Here is a 22,751-nt window from a genome sequence, read left to right as displayed (position 1 = left end):
GTATATTTTAGGTTTTGTGGGCCACATACCATCTTTGTTGCTGCTGCTGCTGCTTTTCCTTTTTTTGGTAACCCTTTACAAATGTAAAACTATCATTAACTCAAGGGTTGTACAAAAACAGGCCACAGGCCAGATTTGGCCCACGGGCTGTAGTTTGCCAACTCCTGATCTATAAGATGGGGGGTATCTCCAGGTGGGACTGGGGTAATCAGGGAGGGCCTCCCGAGGAGGAATCGTAAGCTAGATGGAGAGTTAGGGAGCAGCTTTTAGGTAGAGGAAACTGACAGCAATGGTGAGGAGGCTGGAAGGAGCCTCTGCAGAGAATGGTTAGGACACCAGTTTGGCTGGAGCAGTGGAATTACAAAGAAGATTGAAGCACTATTCTCATGTCAGTAGGGAGCCATGGAAGGTTCTTGAGCATCATCAACCACAGACTCTTCAGCCCTCCCAGGTTGAGGCATGTCCACGGCAGCCACGGCTGTCAGGGTTTAGAGGGTGTACGGATGGGCAGGGAAGGGGCACGGGAACTTAAGTAAGCTCTCTTCATGGTGTCGGGGCCCAGTGAGGGTAGGAGCCCCTGTTCACATCTTGGAGCCAGAGGGGCTGTCCTCAGGGCCACTGGGGGCCAGGCATGACAGTCTCTCTCCATTCTCCCCACCTCCCCTCCCAGGGCAGCCCATGACATTCCCCCCTGAGGCCCTGTGGGTGACCGTGGGGCTCTCTGTCTGTCTCGTCGCACTGTTGGTGGCCCTGGCCTTCGTGTGCTGGAGGAAGATCAAACAGAGCTGTGAGGAGGAGAATGCAGGTGAGTGAGAGAGGGGGAGGTGCGTGTGTGCGTGCGTGTGTCTCTGGGTATGTTAGTGTGTCTGTGACATCAACACAAGTGTCACTTTCCAGTGACAGAATGAGTGTGGGTGTGCAAATGCAGCTAGACAGTGTGTGTGTATGTGATCTTGAGGCTGAACATGTGTTGTAAACAAGTGTGAGCCTGCCCGTGAGTGTGCAGACATGGCAGGATGAGTGTGGATATGAGTGTGACTGGGAGTGAGTGGTGGATGTGTGACAAGGGGATGGATGTGTCTGTGCAAACAAGCGTGACTGTGAGAGCCTATGTCACATGAGTGTGTCTGTGAGTGAAAGCACATGGAACTCGAGTAGCACAAGCGTGAATGCTTTGTGGGTTTGCGTGCCACAGTGAGAGGGTGTGTCTGCCTCCAAGTGGGCAGAGTGTGAAGCAGCTGCTGTTTGCTTGGGCTGGGGGGTCAGTAGGAGTTGACTTTGGTGATTGGTAGGTGGTGAGTTGACATCAATAGGTAGGTGGTTTGACCTGGATAGGTAAGTTGACTCCAGTGAGTGGTGGGTGAGTGAGTGGACATTGGTGAGTGGGTGAGTTGACCCTGGTGGGTGTTATGTGGGTGAACATGAAAGTAGATGGTGAGGGGTGGGAGATGACTGGGTGTCAGGAAGGAGAGCTTATGTGAACGGAGAGGAGACTGGTCAGTTGGAACAGGTGGGTGGCTGCCTGTGTGGCAGGTGGCTGGGCAGGCTGCGGAAGGATGGGGAACCATAGACGGGTGGCTATGCACGTTGGAGGTGGTGGTTGACTGGGTTGGTGAGTGAGTGGACGGTGGGTGATGGGGCTGGTGGATGGTGCAGGGGCAAGTAGATGGTCCTTGGCCAGGTGAGTGGTGGGTTCCAGGCTGGGGTCCCTTTCGTCCTGCCACAGCGCTCTGCTCTGTGCTGGTCTCAGGCTCTGACCCTGTGTCCAGCATTTGGACCATAGACCAGGCCTGCTCAGCCCCATTTACCTGCTCTCGCGCTCCTGGGAGCAGAAGTTCAATGATGAAAGTAGGGCTGAGGAAGTTTTGTTTCACTCTTCCAGGCGCTGAGGACCAGGATGGGGATGGAGAAGGATCCAAGACGGGTAAGTCTGAGCTAAGAGCTGGAACAGGGGAGAGGACTCCAGAGTCTGGAGGGGCCACGTTCACTTGAAGGTTTGAATGAAGTGTGTCCCGGGGACTGAGGCCTCCCAACCTAGGTGCGTGTGTCTTTGCTCAGCGTTAGACCTCAGGCAGGTCTCCCGGGTGCTGCTTCATTTCTCCTGCCTCTGCCTTTACCTGCCTACCAGGCCACTCCACCCTGAGGGACCTGCACTGTGGAGTCTGGTGGCTTCCTAGGGGTGGAGTGAGGGCTCAGGAGACAGGGCAGCCTGAGTTTTAGTTCCAGCTCCAGCTCATATAAGCTGAGTGGCCTTGAGCAAGTCACTTTGCCTCTCTGGGTCTCAGTTTCCTCCTAACTGCTCCCTTCATAGGTTGTGTGGGTTAAATTAAATGAGATCATGTATCTAAAGGGCCTAGTATCATACCTGGCGCCTATAAGGGCTCCATACTTTGCAGTCCTGTTATTAGGACTGTGTTATCAGCCTGACATAGTCCCACTCTGGTTAGAGGCTGTGTGACTTTGGTCAAAGTGCTTTGTTCCTCTGGGCTTCAGTTTCTCATCTGTAAAATGTCATCCTGCCCTGATGGCACCAGAGGGCCATTTTGAAGCTATCTCGAGTGACTTTGCGCAGGGCATGGCACGAGCCTGGAGCCCAGTGGGGGCTGGGTGCCAAGGTACTGGTGCCCCACGGTCACTGGAGGCCTCACTGCCGTCTCTTCCCTGGGCTTCTTGGCTGGGGGAGGCAGGTTCCTACTGAGCCATTTGGGATGGTGCCAGTTGACACAGGTTCCCCCCAACACCCACAGAAGGAAGGGCAGGAAATTGATCCCTGGGGAGTGCTGTAAATTATGTCAATTAATTCTCTGCCTTTGGTGTCCCCGGGTGTGGCCAGTGTGGAGACAGCCCTGGGATCAGGCCTTATTTTTCATGCTCGGAGGCAGGTATAATTGGCAGAAGGGAGGGAGTGGGGAGAAGAGGGAGGCTTAGAGAGCACTGGGTCCCAGTTCTGCACGATCCCGGGCCCACGGGGGGACACTTGCAGCCTCCTTTAGTGCCTCACTTCACCCTATTTGTAGAGCCAGCTCAGCGTACTCTCACATCTCCAGCTCATAGGAGGGCTGGAGAGTTGTTCCCATTATAGAGATGCAGAAAACTGAGGCCCGGGGGAGGAGTGACAAGCCACAGAGTGGAGCTGGGACTTGGGATAGCAGCCGAGGGCCCCTTTTCTGGTGCTATGATGTTGCCCTCACCCTCTCAACTCTCCCTCCTGCCTTCTCCTCCCAGTTCTTCTAGCCTTTATTTCTTGCTTGGCTCCTGTGCCTCTGCCCAACACCCTACCCCACCACTTTTCACGGTGCCCCCCTCACTGTGTACTCCTTCCTTTTTTTGCAGCCCTGCGGCCTCTGAAACACTCTGAAAGCAAAGAAGGTAAAGACACGTGGTGTTTGAGATTGTGTATCTGTGTGTTTGTGCACCTGTGTGTAGGAGGCTGGGGAGGGTTGTTGTTGGTGGGGGTGATTATCACCCTTCACTGCTGCCCTGAGGCTCTCTCCCCAGAAGAGCAGCCTCGATTCCCCCCTGTTGAAATGGCAGAGAAACCAAGGTCCCTGCTGCTCTAACAGGACGCAAATATGATAGAGGCTTAACCAGGACAGGAGTCGAGGTTGTCTTAAGGCCACTGGTGCCCTGGAACCAACTTCCACTTACCTGGTTTCTGTCTTCTTCCACTCAAAGCTTCCAGCCCCAGGTCCAGAGTAGCTGCTCCAGCTCCCACACCCCCTCCAGAAGTAAGGGGGAAAGAGGAGAGGGAGGGGACACTTTCTTCTAGGGCTTGACTAGAAATAGCTCCTGTCACTCCCGTTTATATCCATTTGTCAGAACCTAGTCACATGACTCCTAACTCAAGTGAGGCTAGGAAATGTGGTTTTCAGCTAGACAGCCACGTTCCTGGTCCATAGTCAGTGGTTAGTAAGTGTTAGCAATCACTATTATTTAGAGTACTGTAACATCAGCAGTTACATTAGCAAGTGGTTGGGTGGAGGTTAGTTTAGCTTGAGATTCTTCCTTATTAAAAGTAACCAAGAGCCACACCTACGTATGTGTGTTTGTGTATAAATATATGTGTATCTCTGTGTGTGTGTGTCTGTGTGCGTGTGTATTTTGAACAAACTATTCCTTGATGCAGACTTGTCATTAAATATGAGTGGCTTCCAGCTAGAAAATCAAAGGTTTTGGGACCTTAATTTTTGGCCAGAGGTTATGGAGCCTTAAATAATTTTCAGGTTGCCTTTTTGTCCCTGTTAGGAAATAAACTTTCACCAAGTCCCTGGAGGCTGATCCCTGCATTTAGCTTTTCTTTGGGAAGAAAGGAAGAAAGGACATAGGCCCTGTGCTCAGAAAACTCCCAGAGGTGGGGGGCAGTGGGGCCCTCAGAAACCTGTGCAGAATTCATGATAAAAACTGGGTGAGAGGTCTTCAGAAAGGCAGCATCATGCAGAAGAAAGAGCCCCCTAGGGGAGACCTCGCTTTAAGTCTCTGCCCATAACCTTCCAGGGGGTTTCCTCATCTGTGGAATAGAGTGAAATCCTGTCACACCTCCCTTACGAGATGCCAAGGTGCCAAATGCAGAAGTGCTCTGTAAAGCAAGTCCTTCAGAATGCTGTAGAACGTTCCATGGCAGGAGTGGAGGCCTGTGTTGGGATCTGGAGGGATGGAGATAAATTATCCGCCTCCCCGTTGTCCTGAACCAAATGAGGCATAGAAGGATCAAGCAGATGGAGATCGAACCGTCAGCCTGGGTGTGTGGAGCAGTGGGCCTCCTGATCCTGCGCCCCAGTGTGGCAGCCTGGCCCCCTGGCCTCTGGCCAGGCCGGACAAGCACAGAGGCAGTCCCCAGAAGGGAGAGCTACTTTTCCAGGGACAGACGGAGCCCAAAGGATGGGAGAGGGAGGGGCAGGGTCACACATGCCCCGGTCCGTCTTCTAAACTCTCCGTTCAGGTCAGGGAGTGGAGTGAGGCCAGGGGTGTGAATCTATGGGGTGGGGAAGATGGATCAAAGGACAAGGAGGGTGTGGGGGCAGAGTTGGGAAGTGAAGAGTGTGCCAGACAGAGGGGAGGGTTGTGTGCAGGGTGGGTGAAACCCTGGGGATTGAGAAAGAGGCTGGCGAGGATTGGGCAGTCTCCCCCAGGCACCCTCGTGGTCTGTCTGATGCCCAGCTGCTGTGTGTGTGTCTGAGCCTCGAGGGCAGTGCTTGATGCAGGGGGCTGCTAGTCAGACTGCTGGGCCCTGTCACACATACTCCTCCCCTTGAGTATGTGACCACATCCCTGGGGTTCTGGCACGCTCCCGACAGTAGAACTCCTGCATTTAATGCTCTCCCCCCTTTTTCTCCTTTCCATCATGAAATGCAGATGATGGACCAGAAATAGCCTGACCATGAGGACCAGGGAGCTGCTGCCCTGCCCTGGGGCTCCCACCTCTGGCTGCACTGGGGCCTCAGTGTGAGCCCTGGGCTGGGGGCTTCTCTGCCCTTAACAGATGGCTTCTACTCTAGCGGGTCTACTCATTCTGCAAAGGACACGATACATAGACCACCCCGCAGCCTTATTTCTCCGATGGACATGATTCCCAAGTCATCCTGCTGCCTTATTTCTCCAGTGACACGATACATAAATCATCCTGCCGCCTTATTTCTCCAGTGGATATGCTACATGGACCAGCTGGCTGCCTTTTTTCTTCAAAGATGTGATACACAGTCACCCATTATCCCTTCTCAGCCTTTTCTCCCACCTGCCCGTAATTCTGTCTCCTCTGACAGGGCCACTGCAGCCTTAGCATTTCCTCGAGTCTAGAGGCTTCTCCTTCTTCTCTGTCCCTAAAGTTGGCCTTTCTCCTGTCCTACTAAGTGAAGACAGGGCCCCTCCCCCAGGCATGCAGACATGCAGGTGCACGTGCTGGAACACGTGAGGACCTCCCCTGGCCCCGTCTCTTCCGTGGCGCCCTAGGCTGTTCCCCGTGAGCCCCACCTTCTGCCCGCCCTCCCCACGGGAAGCACGTGCTGGTCACACTGGGTCTCTGGGCGGCTGCGTGGGCCCCCTTGGGGTCAGCTTCTGTCCCTCTGCTTTTCCTGACTTTCCTTTCGTTTATCCACTCAAGTAATGTTCACTGAGCATCTATGGGGTGTCAGCACTGTGTTAGGTGCTGGGGACCCTGTGTGAGAAGACAAGCCCCTACCTAAGGAGCTTGCCCTTCAGCTGGGAAACCCGTGAGGAAAGAGTGGTTGTGAGGGGGCTCCTGCCTCGCTCCCTACTGCACTCCTCTTCTGTACCGCATTTCCCTGGATACCTCACTCCCATCCCATCCCTAATCCTTACCCAGAACAGAGGGTGGGGGCAGAAACGTGGAGAGAGGGACAAAGCCTCTCACCACGACTGGAGAATCGGATGGTTTCCAAAGTGTCTTTCCAGGCATGAGCAGGGGGGCAGGCAGCCAAGGCCTGACAGACCCTGGGAAGCTGAGAGCCGCAGCATAGGGGAAGCCTGGGGCCTCTCCTCACTGGCTGGAGCCTGGGGGCAGGGACAGCCCCCTCTCCCACCATGGTGCTATTCTGGGGCTGGGCAGCCACTTCCTGGCTTGTCTCTGGCTGGTCCCCAGCCTCCAGTGGAGTAAACTTCTGATGATCTGATGTCCTCCTGTTGACATCCCTCCCTTCACCAGGAATGAAAGATGTGGGGATTTCTAATTTAAATGTGGGACTGAGGAATTTTGTTAACTGGGAGTGTATTTTGGGAAAAATAAATGCCTTTGTAGAAAGCATTTTCTCTGCAAAATATGTGGCAGTAGGGCGGGCAGCAGGACTTGGCAGGAAGGATTCCCTCCTGGACGTTTGAAGCCAGAGTAGGGATACCTGGATCTCCTTACTGCCACTGTCCTTAAGTCACTGGGTCTCCATGACCCCCTCTCTAGCCTCAGTTTCCCCCTTGGTAAAGTGATGTTGGCTGTCCAGAAAGCCAGGCCCTTTGGTCACTTTTTGGGGCTCCACCCCAAAATAGCTTTATCTCAGAAGACTAATAGCTTTGTCTCAGAAGACTCAGACCCCAGGCTTGTTTAAGGGCTAATGCCCCCATTTCATGGATGGGGAAGCTGAGACCCAAGAAGAAGTTGACACAGGAAAGGAGCTCTGTGTGCTGTTCTTGGCTGACCCAGTGGAATGGGCACCAGGCCCGAGTCAGAGGTCCAGGTCCAGGACCTAGTTCTACCCTGTGATCCTGAGCTGGGCATTTAGCTTCTCTGGGCCTTAGTTTTCTTACATGAAAAATGGGCCTGAGGTTTTCACCACCTTCCAGTGCCGAAGACTGGGAAGAGGGGTTGAATGTGGCAGGCAAACAGAGAACCGGGTTCAGGGACGTGGGAGCCTGCAGAGTGCACAGTGCTCATTTGCCCCTGGGTGCCAGGGTCTCAGAACTGGCCAGCCAGTCAGTCCCCGAGCTCCACAGGCCCTGGGGCTGCTGGAGGAGACCGGGCTGGGAGTCAGGACACTTGACTTTTTTTTTCCCAGCTCTGCTACTAACTTGTGACCAAGTCCTTCATCCCTCTAAACCTTCATTTCCTTATCTATTAAGAAGGGGTGATGAGTCCTCTTCTGAAAAGTATGTGGCATTCTTTACAAACTGGGGTGCTTCTTCTAAAGTCGATGACCCTGGGAATGAGACCGGTCACCTTGCTAGAAGTCCCACCCCTGGTCCTCTGGGTGGGTTTTAGAATCAAAAGCCTTGTGCTGAGGCTCTGCCTTTGCCCCCTAACTCGCCCTGTGCCCTTGAGCGTGTTCTCACCTCACCGGGCATCAACCCCACCTGTAATGTGGGGACAATAGTAGTTCTTTTTTCATAGGATCGTTGCGAGGGTTGGACAAAGCAGGAAGAAGGCACTACAAACTGTAAAGTGCTGGGCACGCGTGACAGCTTATCTTCCCCCCCACCCCCGCAGTTGGGCTGCACACTCTTGCGCCCTCCGTGATTTTGTAGATGGAGCACAGTGACCCAGAGCAAGACCCTGTCTGAACCTCAGTTTGCCCATCAGTAAAACAGGCACGGTAACCAGTGCTTTTTCTCTCTGACAGGGCTGGGATATGGCTCAGACATGATGCTGTATCAAATGCTCAAGGGAGGGACCCGGCAGGTGTGGGACTTCCCTGGGAGCTGAAGGGTGAGGAAGGTGGCCGCTAAGTCCCCTGGTGACTGGTGCCCCAGAGAGCAGTACTTTTAGCTGCCTTCCTGGGCAAAACTCCAACTCCTGCGTTTTAATGGAGAAATAATTCTCACAGTGTGACAAGCTGTAGCCTGCAGGTGTCACATCCATATTAAAGAGGGGACAGAGCAAGGGTTCATTTTCCTGGCGTGAGGTGTGACCAGAATAAATCTCCAGGACCATATGTAACCAAGGCTGTGAAGACCAATTAGTGGCCCTGACTACTCAGGAGGAGGGGACTGGGTGTGTGTGGGGGGTGCCCTACCTTTCTCTACCTGCCTGCTTCCTCTTCAGAGCGCTCTGCTTCTGCTCACAGGCAGGGACGGCACCTTCCATGGGGCCTGTTCGGGGAGAGGCACCTGACCTTGCTCATCCCGGGAGGCGGTTGCCAAGTGGGATGCTGGTACATGTGGGCCAATGAGCAGAGACCCTGGCAGATGCTGAGCTGGGCAATGGCCAAAGATCTTGATGCAAAGCCCAAGTCTTAAACTGAGACATGAAGCCAAAGTTTGCTCCGAGGAGTCCAAAACCCAGGCCTCCAAGTGCAGGGCACTCACAGAGGAGCAGGAGCGGAGCTGCCGTGAAGTGAGCAGCCGGAACGTAGAGAGTGTGGGGGGCAGAGGCTTCAAATACCACAAACGCAAACAATACAGAAATGTATAGAGTGGTTGTCTTCACCTCCAGTCCCCCCACTCAGAGGGAAGCACTGCTAAGGGTGCGATATCCTTCCAGACTTTTCCCCAGGCTTACACATTTATAAAAATGAAATCGTACATACAGTTCTGCAAATTTTTTTCTGTCTTCTTTACCATTTTCTCAAGTCAGTTCTCTTTCTTTACTTTTTATATGGAGGTGTATCATACATCTAGTGTGTAAAAGATGCTAGTCCTCAGGGTATGGCTCCGTGAATTTTTATAGAAGTATTTACCCATGTAAACATCACCCAGATCAAGATATAGAACATTTTCAGAATCCAGAAAGTTCCCTCTTGCCCCTGCCCAGTCAATGGCCCCACCCAGAGGTACTACTCTGGTTGCCCTCACCATGGATTGGTTTTGCTTGTTACTGAACTTCATGTAAGTGGAGTCCTACTGTATATATTATTTTGTGTCTAGCTCCTAGCAAGAGACTTCCCTCATTCTTTTAAAATGGCTGCATAGTATCTCATGGCACTGCTGTTCTAGTATATGTTTTGCCAGTTTCTATAGTTTGGAAACAAATAATGTAGCCTCGTGCTCCATTTTCTACAGTATGGAGCCCCAGAAGTGGGATCATGGGGTCATAGGCCTGTGGATTTTAAATGTTGATAGAGCTGCCAATTGTTTGGGCCCATTTTTTTTTTTTTTTAATAAATTTATTTATTTTTGGCTGTGCTGGGTCTTCATTGCTGCGCGCGGGCTTTCTCTATTGCGGCGAGCGGGGGCTACTCTTCGTTGCAGTGCGTGGGCTTCTCATTGCAGTAGCTTCTCTTGTTGCGGAGCACGGGCTCTAGGCGCGCAGGCGCAGTAGTTGTGGTGCGCGGGCTTAGTTGCTCTGAGGCATGTGGGATCTTCCCGGACCAGGGCTCAAACCCATGTCCCCTGCATTGGCAGACGGATTCTTAACCACTGCATCACCACCAGGGAAGCCCCTGGGTTGCCTTTGTAGGCAGTTCCTGTGGCAGCAAGAACTTGCAAATGAAGAACACTTAGGACCACTAGCAAAATGGATCCTAGACAGGGCAAAAATGGTGCTGGGAACTGCTGCCGCAGCCAGGCTCTCAGGGACTCGGCCGCGGAGCCCGACTCAGCAGCAGATGGGGCCTGTGGGCCTCTCTTTCTCCCCCACCCGCCCTGCACCACCTTCCCCTTCATCACCTACCTTGTGGTGGCCCCGCCTCAGTTCCCCAGGAGCTAGCGGTCTTCGTGGTTCTGGGACCCCAGTCTTGGAGGTGAGTGCGTCTGCCTCTTGCTGGGTGGGCTGGGAGCAGCCGTCTGAGTGTGTGCTGGGCCTTGGGCTGAGCCCTGCATCCTGTACCCACCACACCTGACCACAGGAATGGGGCCACGTTCATCAGCATCTCACTGGATGCAGGTGCCTCAGGGCAAGTTAAATTCCCTGCACTTGTGTCTGAGGGTGTTCATGACCTGGCCATTTGGCTCCACCAGCTCCAGGTAATTATGGTGACACTATTTCACCACTAATGAGGTGGTGCTCGTTAGGAAGCACTGGGTCTCATGGGGCGTGCACATCCCAGCCCTCAGAGACAGAGGGTCTGTGACCTTTGTCCCCAGCCTTTCCCCAGCACCTGAGAAGCAAAAGAACCCCCCCACTCGCCTCAACTTCCCTCAGCTGATATGATTTCTTCACCCCTATTGCCCTCCTCTGGACATGTTTCATTATTGTCCCTTTCAGATGGAGGCCCTGCCATGGATCACAATGTTTCAGCTCACAGTAGATCAGCCTCTCACCTCCTTGATCCTTAAGCACTATGCTCCTAGCGATACAGCTCCAGATCACATCCGTCCAGTGGTTCTCAACCCTGGCTGCACCTTAGAATCACTTAAGAAAGTTTTATTATTAGTAGTGCCTGGGCCCCACCCCCAGAAGTTCTGATGCAGCTGGTTGAGATCATTGCTAAATATTTGTTGTGCGTACCCCAGGGGCTCCTGCCTAGCTTACAAGTTAATGCGAAATAGGATTCAGAGAGACAGCCCTGAGCCGAGGCTTTGGAGACCAGGCACATGAGACAAGCCAGCTGTTCTCAGTGATGACTGAATCAGACCAAAGGGTATTTGTTTTCTCACTAAAGGAATCACAGACAATACAGGTGCAAGGAAGGTTAAAGGAAGTGATCTTGTTTAGTGTGGAGAAGAGCGGGACCCTATTCCCTGTGTTGTGGGACCCGGAGGAGAGCAGGAACCCTGAGTTCCTACCCTTGGTCAGACCAGGCACCCAGGCTCCAGGGAAGTGAGAAAAGATGGGGTGTCAGGGATGATGACTCAGCCCCCTTCACCTGAGAACAGGAGAAAGGGGGCTCCCTCCTTTTCCTCCCACTGCCTCCCCTTCTCCCTCTGTCTCTCTCCCTTGTCGCCCCCAGGCCTCCAGATGTGCACAGTCACATGAGAGGTTCTGGCTCCCTCCCTCCCTCCAGCACCACGAAGGGAAGGACCATCTGTCCTGCTCGCTGCAGCCCAGCAGTCTGTGTGCGTGTGCCAGGCTCAAGGAAGCACCCTTCACGCTCTTCCTGCTTTCTTTCCTCCCTGCCTCAAACTTGCTTCTGCCCCAGGATATTCTGTGGCCTCCATGGTTCTGCAGACCTGCTCTATCCAGAGTGACAAGAGTATAGCATCTTTCCTCCTCCACTGCCTTCCACCACCCTCCTGCAAGGTCTCTGGCCTCTAGTCCTTCCTCAGTCTCAAAGCTTACCTATCTGGAGTCTACCTGTCTAGTCCCATGATTCACAGACTGTCAGGCTCCCGGGGTCCTAGTCTGTACCTTATCCCATTCCTTTCCTGCCTCTTGTGTTTCAATATCCTCTCCTAAGTGGTTCCTGCAGAATGTGACCCCATTCTCAGGGCGCTGGGAGTAAGGACCAACATGTGTCTCTGCCAGCCACTGAGCTGACATTTTGCCTTATTTGCTAAGATAATTTCGTGTAATTTGTTGCTAATGAATGAACGCATTACTTCTTGTTCCTATAGCTTTCATAATTACTTTGACGTCCACGTGCTCACTGGTGACAGCTTCAGCAAACATTCTGAGAACCTGAAGCTGGCCAGGTTGCAGAGCAAGCTCAGCCTCCTTGGGTGACCACGCTGAGAGCTTTGGTGACCAGGGAGTCATGGCCAGGGTGCTGATTTCCTTGGTATCTCCATCCAGGCTGCCCTTCTGAGTGTCCGCCCATCCACTGCAGCTGGAAGGATCTGGGTCAGCCCTACAAGACAATGTGCTGGTGGCCAGGGACTCCAGACCTGGGGCATTTGTGGAGTGGGCTTGGCAATACTGGGAGAGGAGTCCATTTTGCTCTGTCTGGAGGATGGGTGATGAGGGAGAAGGGGACAGAGGTGACTGACGGAGTGGAAGAAGTTGTATGGATCATATTCAATCCTGTTTATAAAAGCCTTTGCTCAAGCTCTTCCTCCACTGGGTCTGCCCTCTCTCTTCTCTGCCTATGGAAATCCTATGTACTCCCTCCTGTGTATCCCCCTGGATCCCTGACTGCATCTCGGTGTTTCACAGCCATAATAAAGCACTGGCTCCTTTGCTGCTCTCTGGGAGTTCATATCCTCCCTAGAGCAGGTCTGGATTTCCCCCACCCAGCCCAGGGCACAGGCAGCCCCTGTCCTCTGGTACACTGCAGGCAGGGAAGTACCCAAACCACATTAATCCAGTCTCTGAATGGAAATCAGACTGAGGCTGAAGTTTATTTCTGCACCATCCCGGAAAAAAGGATTTCCCAGCAAATGAATAATGTAAATGAGGCTGCCAAAGGGTGCTTAACCTATTTAAAGGAATAATCTATTTAAAAAATCTCTTAGACAGCACCTATTTACCCAGAAACAATTGATATGGTAATTGCGAGTCATTCTCTTTTTTTATTTACCGGAGAAGGTTCCCTAAGCTCCATGTTCACCCACTCCCACACTCTGTGTGGGGAATGCTACCTGCTAACCCTTGGGGTGCTGGGTACTCTGTGTCCTTGCAGGTCACAACTGCAAACTGAGGTCAAGAGCAGTAGCCCCCTTCCCTGGTTCACTGAGATGAAGAGAGATCGCCCAAAGGACAGAGGCTTCATGGCATTACCTCACCTGCACTTATGTGATGTGAATGAATAGGTCTGAACAGGTGGCCTCAGGCTCAGCCCAGACCAACAGAGAGGGGATAGGCAGTCGGACAGGGTGTGGCAGGGGTGGAGGGGTGCAGGAGGATAGAGATGCGAAGGGGGAGGATTGCTCATGGCTCAGCTGAAGATGGCAGTAGAAGGAGCTCCAGGCTCGAGGGGGAGGCAGCCATGGCCCCCTGGGTACCAGCACTGCAGATCAATGTAATCCCTTGGCCTGCAGATCGATTCTGCTTTCTCAGGGTTTAATTGGCTTGTTGGCTTTGGCTTGGGGAAGAGAAAGAGGCTCTTACCCAAGGAGAGGAGCTGTGTCAGAGGCAGCCATGGCACCTCCATCCCTGCCCCACCCCCACAGAGGGATAATGGGTCAGGAGACATCATTCTTACCCCTTCCCCAGGTCCCTGAGCTGGGCTCTCCCTGCCCACTGGAGTGGGACAAGGCTAGGCTGAGATGCCTGGGCTGAGGGCCTCCTGGGGATGGTTGTCTGGCTCTGTGCACCTGCTCTGGCTCTGTTGCTCCTGGTCTGATGTGGCTCTGGATGGGTATGTGCATGGGGAGAAGGGAGTAGATGAAGGAGTGGGGGGGAGGAGAGTGAAGGACAGCATCCACAAATCTGGGTACCTCAGCCTGCCCAGGAAGGGACCTCCCAGCTCTTTCCCCTGTACCACTGAGTCCGAGAAGGGGAGCAGTTGCCCAGCAACTCAGAGCAGCATTCAGAGGAAGGCTCTTGCCCCAGCTCAGCGCTGGGTCCATAGGACTCTGTTATATTGCCTTCTGGGGTTCAATCTGAGGACAGGAACATGGCATCAGAGCAGCCAGCTTCACAAGGGGGGGAGGGGAGCCCAACAAAGTGGGCTTCTCCTCTTTGCAGGCCCCACAGGGCCAGCCCCTCTGAGGGAGTAGATGTTTCATTGGTGGTGGTGGCAGTGGTGGCTGAGACCTCACAAGCCATCTCTCCTCCCAGCCTCAGCAGCCTCTTCTCTGCTCCTGTGGTTTTCCTAATAAACACATTTAAAATATTTATGAAGGCAACTTCAATGAAGCAACACAACATTACTCTAAAATGATTTGCTTCTTCTAATAGGTAGCTTTGGCATGAGCGCTGATGGCCAAGCTCCTAAGGGCAGACCCCTCAGGGTGAAGCCCCAGGGTTGGCACTCACGGCTCTCCCTGAATGAGCTAAGCGGTGGTAGTCCCTTCCCTCTCTTGGGGGGCCAGGCCTGGTGGCAGGTGAGGAGGTAGGATGGTTTGATAGGGCTCAGGGACTGGACTCTGGAGGAAGGAGTTGACTGGATGAGGCTCTGGGAGAACTCCTGATAGGGGAAGAGCCTGAAAACTGGAAGTTTCTCTGGAACCATGGACAGCCCCTCCAAGCTTTGCTCCTGGGGGGGCTGAGAAGCCCAGGGGCTGGGAGCTAGGACTCCTGGGTCCATGCCCCACTTTGTTGATAGGAAGGGCTCTGCTCTAGAAGGAAGTGATGGATGCCATGGGTTGGTGGGGAGGGGCCTGGGATGCTTTGACCACTGAAGAGTTGGTGGCTGAGCTCAGCTACTCTCCAGCAGTCCTGGGAAGACTGATAGCAATACCTTGTATACACAGGTTGGGGTGGCATTCGGGATTGGCAGCTGGCCCCAGATTCTTCTGCCTGGCCTTTGAAAGTCCAAGGAGTCCCCGGCTGCCCTCCTTGCACAGACCCCTGCGCTGTCCTCTCATGTCAGCTAGATGCACCTTGTCCAACCCTCCCTGGTGCAGGCAGATGGGGAAATGGATGCTCCTTCTCACACCTCCACCCCTCCCCAGGCTGGAAGGAAAACCCCTGTCTATATCTATCTGGAATGCAGATGGAGGGAGGCCGTGCTGGCAAAATCTGGGGAGGAGGGTTCTATCCTCCCCCAGCTCATCCCCAGAAAAGCCTCTTTCTAACAAGAACTGTTTTCATCACCATCGCCTAAAGCCTGGAGCTGCTCTAATTATGTGTCAGGCTGGAATCTGACAGGAAGCATTTTAATTATTAATTTGAAGTGTGCCTAGTGTCAGAATGGAGGAGGGCTGGTTCCTTAAGCTCACTCATGCCCAGCCCTGTCTGCTGGGACCTCATTAGTGACACCCCAGGCCTCCCAGACCTCCCTCCTCAGGCAGAGCCTCTTTCTTGCCATGGCGCAGAATCTGCATCTCCCACTCCTCTGCCCTTCCTAACCCCCTACTTTGCACAGCGCTCTCTTGTTTTCCTTATTTCCCTAAACCCTTCGGCATGGAGTCTACCGTTCCCACTGTACAGATGGAAGAGATTGAGGCCCAGGGAGGGCATGGGGTCTGCCTGATGTCGCAGCACACAACAGCCACAGGCAGGACAGAACCTCTGCATTTTCTAGTTTGGACTCTTTAGTTCTTGCCTGCCAGTGGAGGTGGTCTTCTGCAGGGCTGTCTTTCCCTATTGTCCCATCTTCATATTCATGTCATCTAAGGTGGCATGCAGAGTCTTCTTTGATGCGTTGCATGCATCTGACACTTTTAAGGAACAGTTTGCTTGCTCCATTTACACCCAGGCATGGGCATGCCCTTCTGGGTTCTGGGGCCAGACTGCTTGCCCTGTCCCAGGTGAGGTAGGGTCAGGGCCTGCCGTAGACTGAGGACATCATTTGGCCTGTTTCCTTTTCCGCCTTGTCAAGGGAGATTCAGCTTCTGCTTATTGGTTGTTTTCTAGATTTGACCCTCCACATTCTCCTGTGGATCAGGGCCTGTCCCTTCTGTCACATGCCATTGTTTCTGCATTTCTGGATTCAGGGCCATGAAGCCCCAGACTGGACAGCAGCCCTGGAGCTGAAAAATGTACTGTTTCATGTGTGTCCAGCTGCTGCTTGCTTCTGTATCTGAAGATTCCTTTTGTTTTTCCTCTGAGCCCCGGGAGTTTTGCAAGGTTGAGGTGGCGTTCCTATCCCAGGCTTCCCTCCTTGTGTTGCTAGATTCCCAGGTAGCCTGGCTCCACCCTGGCTGATCCCAGTTCCTCCCAGGCCATGCCTGCCTCAGTCCACATCCAAGGCTTAATGCTTAGGAAGTTGCTCTCAGCTGATGGCCTGTGGTTCACTTCTCTATGCAGCCTTCCTTTATGTTTGATCCCATGCTGTAGCTGGATAGAGAAGTCATGATCCACTAGGGAGGTTTGATCTAAGAGGACCTGTGGTGTCCAGAGTAGGGAGAAGGAACCTTGGAGGAATTGGGGGAGGCTTACCAAAGATGGTGACATTTGAACTGAGACTTGAAGGATAATTGGTATTTTAGTCTTGGTTGGGTGTAGGAAACAGAAGCTACTGTATTTTAAGCAGAAAGAGGTTGAACGCAGGGTCCTGGGTGTTTACAAAATCATTGGAAGGGCTGAAGGAGCAGGCTTGAGGCTGGGTCTCCAGGAATGACTCCCAGAATACTACAGAACTGACCAGCCAGGAGGCTGCTACCTTGGCCACTTTAGAAAGGCATTGTGGTAGGCTGAATAATGCACCCCCCCCAATATCCCCATCCTAATTTCTGGAACCTGTGAATATTATCTTACAATGGTAAAGGAGACTTTGCCGATGTAAGTTAAGAATCTTGATCTCACCAAAGTGGGTATAGAAGGATCATATCTCAACATCATAAAAGCCATTTACAACAAACCCACAACCAACATAATACTCAACAGTGAAAAGCTGAAAGCCTTCCTACTAAATTCAGGAACAAGACAAGGATGCCCACTCTCACCACTTCTGTTCAACACAGTATTGGAAGTCCTAGCCAGAGCAATCAGACAGGATAAAGAAATAAAAGGTATCCAGATCAGAAGGGAAGAAGTAAAATTGTCACTATTTGCAGATGATATAATACTTCTATATAGAGAACAGTTTCCACACAAAAACTATTAGAACTAATCAATGAATTCAGCAAGGTAGCAGGATATAAGATTAATATACAGAAATCTTTTGCATTTCTTTACACTAATAATGAAATATCAGAAAGAAAAAGTAAGGAAACAATCCCGTTTAAAATTGCATTAAAAAAATACCTAGGAATAAACTTAACCAAGGAGGTGAAAGACCTATATGCTGAAAACTATAAAACATTGATAAAGGAAATTGAAGATGACTCAAAGAAATGGAAAGATATCCATTTGCTCTTGGGTTGGAAGAATTAATATTAAAATGGCCATACTACCCAAAGCCATCTACAAATTTAATGCAAGCCCTATCAAAATACCCATGACATTTTTCACAGAACTAGAACAAATAATCCTAAAATTTATATGAAACCACAAAAGGCCCAGAATTGCCAAAGTAATCCTGAAGGAAAAGAACAAAGCTGGAGGCACTGCTTCAGACTATGCTACAAAGCAATAGTGATCAAAACAGCATGGTATATGCAAGAGGGAAGAGATATGGGAACATATGTATATGTATAACTGATTCACTTTGTTATAAAGCAGAAACTAACACACCATTGTAAAGCAATTATATTCCAATAAAGATGTTAAAAAAAAAAAAAGAATTAAAAACTGAAAAAAAAAACAAACCCAGCATGGTACTGGCACAAAAACAGACATATAGCTCAGTGGAACAGAATAGAGAGCCCAGAAATAAACACATGCACCTATAGTCAATTAACCTATGGCAAATGAGGCAAGAGTATACAGTGGAGAAAAGACAGTCTCTTCAACAAGTGGTGTTGGGAAAGCCGGACAGCCTCATGTTAATCATTGAAATTAGAACACTCCCTCACACTGTATACCAAAATAAACTCAAAATGGTCTAAAGACCTAAATATAAGACATGACACCTTAAAACTCCTAGAAGAGAATATAGGCCAAACATTCTCTGACATAAATGGTAGCAATATTTTCTTAGGTCAGTCTCCCAAGGCAAAAGAGATAAAATCAAAGATAAACCAACAGGGCCTAATCAAACTTAAAGGCTTTTGCACAGCAAAGGAAACCATCAACAAAATGAAAAAACAACCTACGGAATGGGAGAAAATATCTGCAAATAATGTGACTGATAAGGGGTTAATATCCAAAATATACAAACAGCTCATGCAACTTATTGAAAAAACAAACAACCCAATCAAAAAATGGACAGAAGACAAACAGACATTTTTCCAAAGAAGACATATAGATGGCCAAGAGGCACTTGAAAAGATGCTCAACATCGCTAATTTTTAGAGAAATGCAAATCAAAACCACAAGGAGGTATCACCTCACACCTGTCAGAATGACTATCATCAAAAATCTGCAAACAACAAATGTTGGCAAGGATGTGGAGAAAAGGGAACCCTCGTAAACTCTTGGTGGGAATGCAAATTGGTACAGCCACTATGGAAAACAGTATGGAGTTTTCTTTAAAAACTAAAAATAGAGCTAACATATGATCCAGCAATCGTACTCCTGGCTATACATCTGGAAAAAACAAAAACTCTAATTTGAAAAGATACATGCACCCCAATGTTCATAGCAGCACTATTTACCATAGCCAAGACATGGAAACAACCCAAGTGCCCATCAACAGACAACTGGCTTAAGAAGATGTGGTGTGTATATATATATATATATATATATATATACACACACACACACACGTATATGTATATAGTGGAGTATTACTCAGCCATAAAAAGAATGAAATATTGCCATTTGCAGCAACATGGATAGACCTAGAGAATATTATACTTAGTGAAGTAAGTCAGAGAAAGACAAATACTATATGATATCACTTATATGTGGAATCTAAAAATATCAGTAATACAAATGAACCTATATACAAAACAGAAACAGACTCACAGACATAGAAAACAAACTTATGGTTACCAAAGGGGAGAGGGAGGGAGGGAGGGAGGGACAAATTAGGAGTATGGGATTAACAGATGCAAACAACTGTACATGAAATAGATAAGCAACAAAGATTTACAGTATAGCACAGGGAATTATATTCAACACCTTGTAATAACCTGTAATGGAATACAATCTGAAAAAAAAACACCTGAATCACTTTGCCATACACCTGAAACTAACACAATATTATAAATCAACTATACTTCGCTTATTTATTTATTTATTTATTTATTTTTGGCCTTGCCACGCGGCTTGTGGGATCTTAGTTCCCTGACCAGGGATCAAACTCTTGCCCCGTGCAGTGGAAGCTCGGAGTCCTAACCACTGGACTGCCAGGGAATTCCCAACTATACTTCACTTTAAAAAATAAAAAAGGAATCTTGAGATGGGGAGAGTATCCTGGATTATCCAGGTGGGCCTAATATAACCACGAGGGAGGTTACATAAGAGGGAGGCGGGAGAGCAGAGCCAGAAAACAAAGAAAGAAAAAGAAAGAAATTGGATGACAGAAGCAAGAGCTGACTTGAAAATGGAGGAAGGGGCCCTGACCCAAGGAATGCAAGCATCCTCTAAAACTGGAAAAGGCAAGGAAATGGATTCTCCTCTAGAGCCTCCAGGTGGGACCCAGGCCTGCCGACCTTGATTTTAGTCCAGTGAGATTGATTTTGCACTTCTGACCTCCAGCCTTAAGAGAACAGATTTGTGTTGTTTTAAGCCTCTAAGTTCGTGGCACCTGGTTATGGCAGCAAAAAGAATATGGGATGTAGGGGAGGAATCACTGGGTTCAGGACCTTGCTGCCGTAGCCAGGCCGGGGAGCAGGGATCGTGCTATTGCCTCCCCACACCCAGGAGTCGGAAGACTCAACCCTGAACTGCTGCTGCCTTTCCACACCCAGGCTTGCTGGTCCCAAACAGCCCAAAGCAGCCATAGATAGCCTCCAAATCTGCCATCCCAGTCTTGTCAAAGTGCCTCTAACGTCTGGAATGCAGCGTTCACACACAGCTTCAGCTGTAAGAGGGCCTGGGGAGTGTCCTTTCTACCTTTCCAGTCACAGCAGTCTAGCAAGGCCACTAGGAAGGGGTAGGACTGGGATGCCAAGTGTTAGTCAGACATAAACACAACAGGGAATAACAAATGATTCAAATGAGTCATATGTGTTAAAACCCTGTCTGGGGACACACCCTGAAAGCCTCACCCTGGCTCATGCACGGCTGCCTCTGTGCTTGAATGAGGCTAAGCTATTTGCCCCAAGTCCCACAGCCAGCAGGTGATAAAGCAGGGATCAAACCCAGCTTTGTTCAGTTCTACAGCTGGAGCTTCTAGGCCCTACAGAGGGGGAAGCAGGGTCAGTCCCACGAAGGCAAATGGCCTTGAGAACACAGAGGCAAGAGGGAAGCAGGCACTTCAGGGACTTCGAGCGGCTCATCTGCCTTGAACGAAAGCTATGTGGATGGGAGTGGCAAGGAGGGCTGGGACCAGCAGACACCAAGCTAGGAGGGTCTTAAATGTCCTGCTTTGTTTTTTTGTTTGTTTGTTGTTGTTGTCATTTGGCCATGTGACATGTGGGATCTTAGTTCCCTAACCAGGGATCGAACCAGTGCCCCCTGCAGTGGAAGCACGGAGTCTTAACCCCGGAACCACCAGGGAAGTCCCTTAAATGTCCTGCTTTGTGATCCTAAAGGCCACGAGGAACCACTGAAATTTTTTTCTTTTTTCTTTCTTTCATAGGATGTTTTAAGGCAGCAGAGTGACAAGTTATTTCGCATTTTGTATGTGAAGTACGGTTTACACTAGAGATCAGGGAGCTGAGTCAGGGAGAGCAGACTGAGCCCTGACCCTGCTCACACACGGAGCCCCTCCCTTGCCCTGACTGATCCTATCCTTGGCCTCTCCCTGAGCCCTAATTCTTAATGTAGACTCAGCCTGTCCAGCAACCGAGCCTTTATCTCATCCAACCATCCCAGGAATGCCACTGATCACAGGGGTAATCGGGTGAAAGAGTGATTCACTCAACACAGCCGTTCTCTATCGCTATGTCTGCAGCCCAGAGCTCACATCTTAAAAAAGCAGAGAAGTGTCAGCTTCCTCGTGAAGGATGACTGGACAGTGCTTGCCTTGCACCTGTGAATCGAGGAGGACCCGGAAGAGTAGGAGGTGGGGGAGGAGAGGAAGGTGTCCTAGAACATTAAGCTCCCTTTTCCATAATGAAGGGGGCTCTCATTACAAACCTGGAGCTTCCTAGCAACCAGATGGGGGTGGGGGAGCACGTAATGATAACCTGGAGCTACGTGTGCTCTGCTGGGCCTCCAGGAGAGAGATCTGACCCCAGGCCCTCCCACAGTCACATCCCAGCGGGGTCTTACTTAGGAGAGGGATAAGGAGACCTGGTAAGCAGGGCTAGCCAAGTCCATCCCTCACTGATATCCTCTGAGCTTTCAGAATGTACAAGCCTTATGGGGAAAAGGCACTTGATTAAGCAAAAATTCACTTAAGTGACATCTCACAGTGTCCCATCCCACACTTGAACGATGGCAATTACCTAGTGAATGAGTTGTCTCTGTGGCTGGTGCTCCAGTAGATTGATGGAATAGCTACAAGGGCTATTTGAAGATTCCTTTATTAAAAAGTATGAATTCATCCCTCGGTCTTGCCTCTAAATTAAAAAAACAAAGCAAAACAAAACTGAGTGGATGCTTCAGCACTTCCAGCAGAGGTCGGCGCCTTAAAGAGGAGCAGGGTCAGGCAAAGTGCCCTTCTTGCCCCTTTGCTCCCCCAAGACCCAGAATGACATCCCCTCCTTCTGGGAAGACTTTGCGACTCATGGCCTCCACTGTGGATCTGGAGAGGGGTTTAAGTCCTGAGGGCAAAGGAGGGCTATCGTGGGCCTGAGCGAGAGGCATGTTCATTCAACGTACATTCACTGAGAACCTACTATGTGCCAACCCTGTGCCAGCTCCTGGAAGCACAGTGATTGTTCCTGCCCTCAAGGGGCTTGTGATCCACTGGAGGAGAAGCTGTGTGGGGAAAATCAATCTCAGTTCAGTAATGAGGGTGGAAGGAAGGTATGTTTAAGACATGCAGGGGCAGAAGGAAGGCAATGGCACAATGAAAGATGAATTGGGGGCAGGTCCTACCCTCAGAGGAATCAGCCTGCCTGCAGGAGGCACTGTAAATGCATGAGGGCCACTGGGCAGAAGGGGGGAGGGCCATCCTGGGGGGTGTGGGTGATGCCCACTCCACTTGGAGGGGTCCTGCTGCTCAGTTTCTGCTGATTGTTTCCGTGTGGAATACCAGCCCAGCATTGTCAGATCTACTGATTTTTTTTTTCTTTTCTTTTTTTTTTTGGCCACGCTGTGCGGCTTGTGGGACCTTAGTTCCCTGACCGAGTATAGCACCTGGGCCCCAGGTGGAAGCGTGGAGTCCTAACCAGTGGACCAACAGGGAATTCCCTACTAGTTTTTTTTTTAAGACAATTTTTTAGAACAAAATTGAGGGGATTCTCTTCCCAAGAAACCTGAAATCTGTTTTTATGTAACGTCCTCTTTGAAACAAAACTATGTGTGGGAAGCAAACAAGTGTGCAGGCCACAAATTTGCAACCTCTGGATGCAACAAAGAGAAACACCCAGGGAACTGGAGGGTGAGTAGGGTCAGCGTGGCCTGAGAGGGATGTCACTGGGCTAGAGAAGTTCTCAGAACGCACCCCCCTCCCCGGGGCAGGAGGACCACCTGCAGCTTCCTGGACACGCTCCCAGTCTCTGGCCTGAGCACAAAGAACCCTTCTATGAGGAAGCCAGAGGGAAGGGCCTGGATTCGGCCTTCCTTTGAGAGATGCAGGACCCTGTGGCAGACCCACATGCTGAGTGGGCAGGACTGGACTCCATGTCTG

At 50.7% G+C, this 22,751-nt stretch overlaps 1 protein-coding gene across 3 annotated transcripts in view; it reads left to right on the top strand.

Annotated features, from left to right (window-relative positions):
• CD276 (CD276 molecule) overlaps nt 1–5,651 on the top strand; it is a 29,167-nt gene extending 23,516 nt beyond the window's left edge. For 2 of the 3 annotated variants that reach the window (XM_061180078.1, XM_061180079.1), the window contains exons 7-10: nt 671–805; nt 1,883–1,924; nt 3,334–3,369; nt 4,495–4,577. In XM_061180078.1, coding sequence (XP_061036061.1) covers nt 671–805; nt 1,883–1,924; nt 3,334–3,369; nt 4,495–4,523 — 242 coding nt within the window. In that variant the 3' untranslated portion in view covers nt 4,524–4,577. Of the gene's footprint in view, nt 1–670; nt 806–1,882; nt 1,925–3,333; nt 3,370–4,494; nt 4,578–5,352 lie in introns of those variants that run through there. The other variant, XM_061180080.1, reaches the window with a different exon arrangement.
• Nucleotides 5,652–22,751: the final 17,100 nt, after the last annotated feature.

The sequence above is a fragment of the Eubalaena glacialis genome, chromosome 2 (assembly GCF_028564815.1).
Source record: "Eubalaena glacialis isolate mEubGla1 chromosome 2, mEubGla1.1.hap2.+ XY, whole genome shotgun sequence".
Taxonomy (NCBI): Eukaryota; Metazoa; Chordata; class Mammalia; order Artiodactyla; family Balaenidae; genus Eubalaena; species Eubalaena glacialis.
The sequence above is the reverse complement of the archived record's forward strand: the minus strand, read 5'-3'. Positions and strand labels throughout refer to the sequence as shown.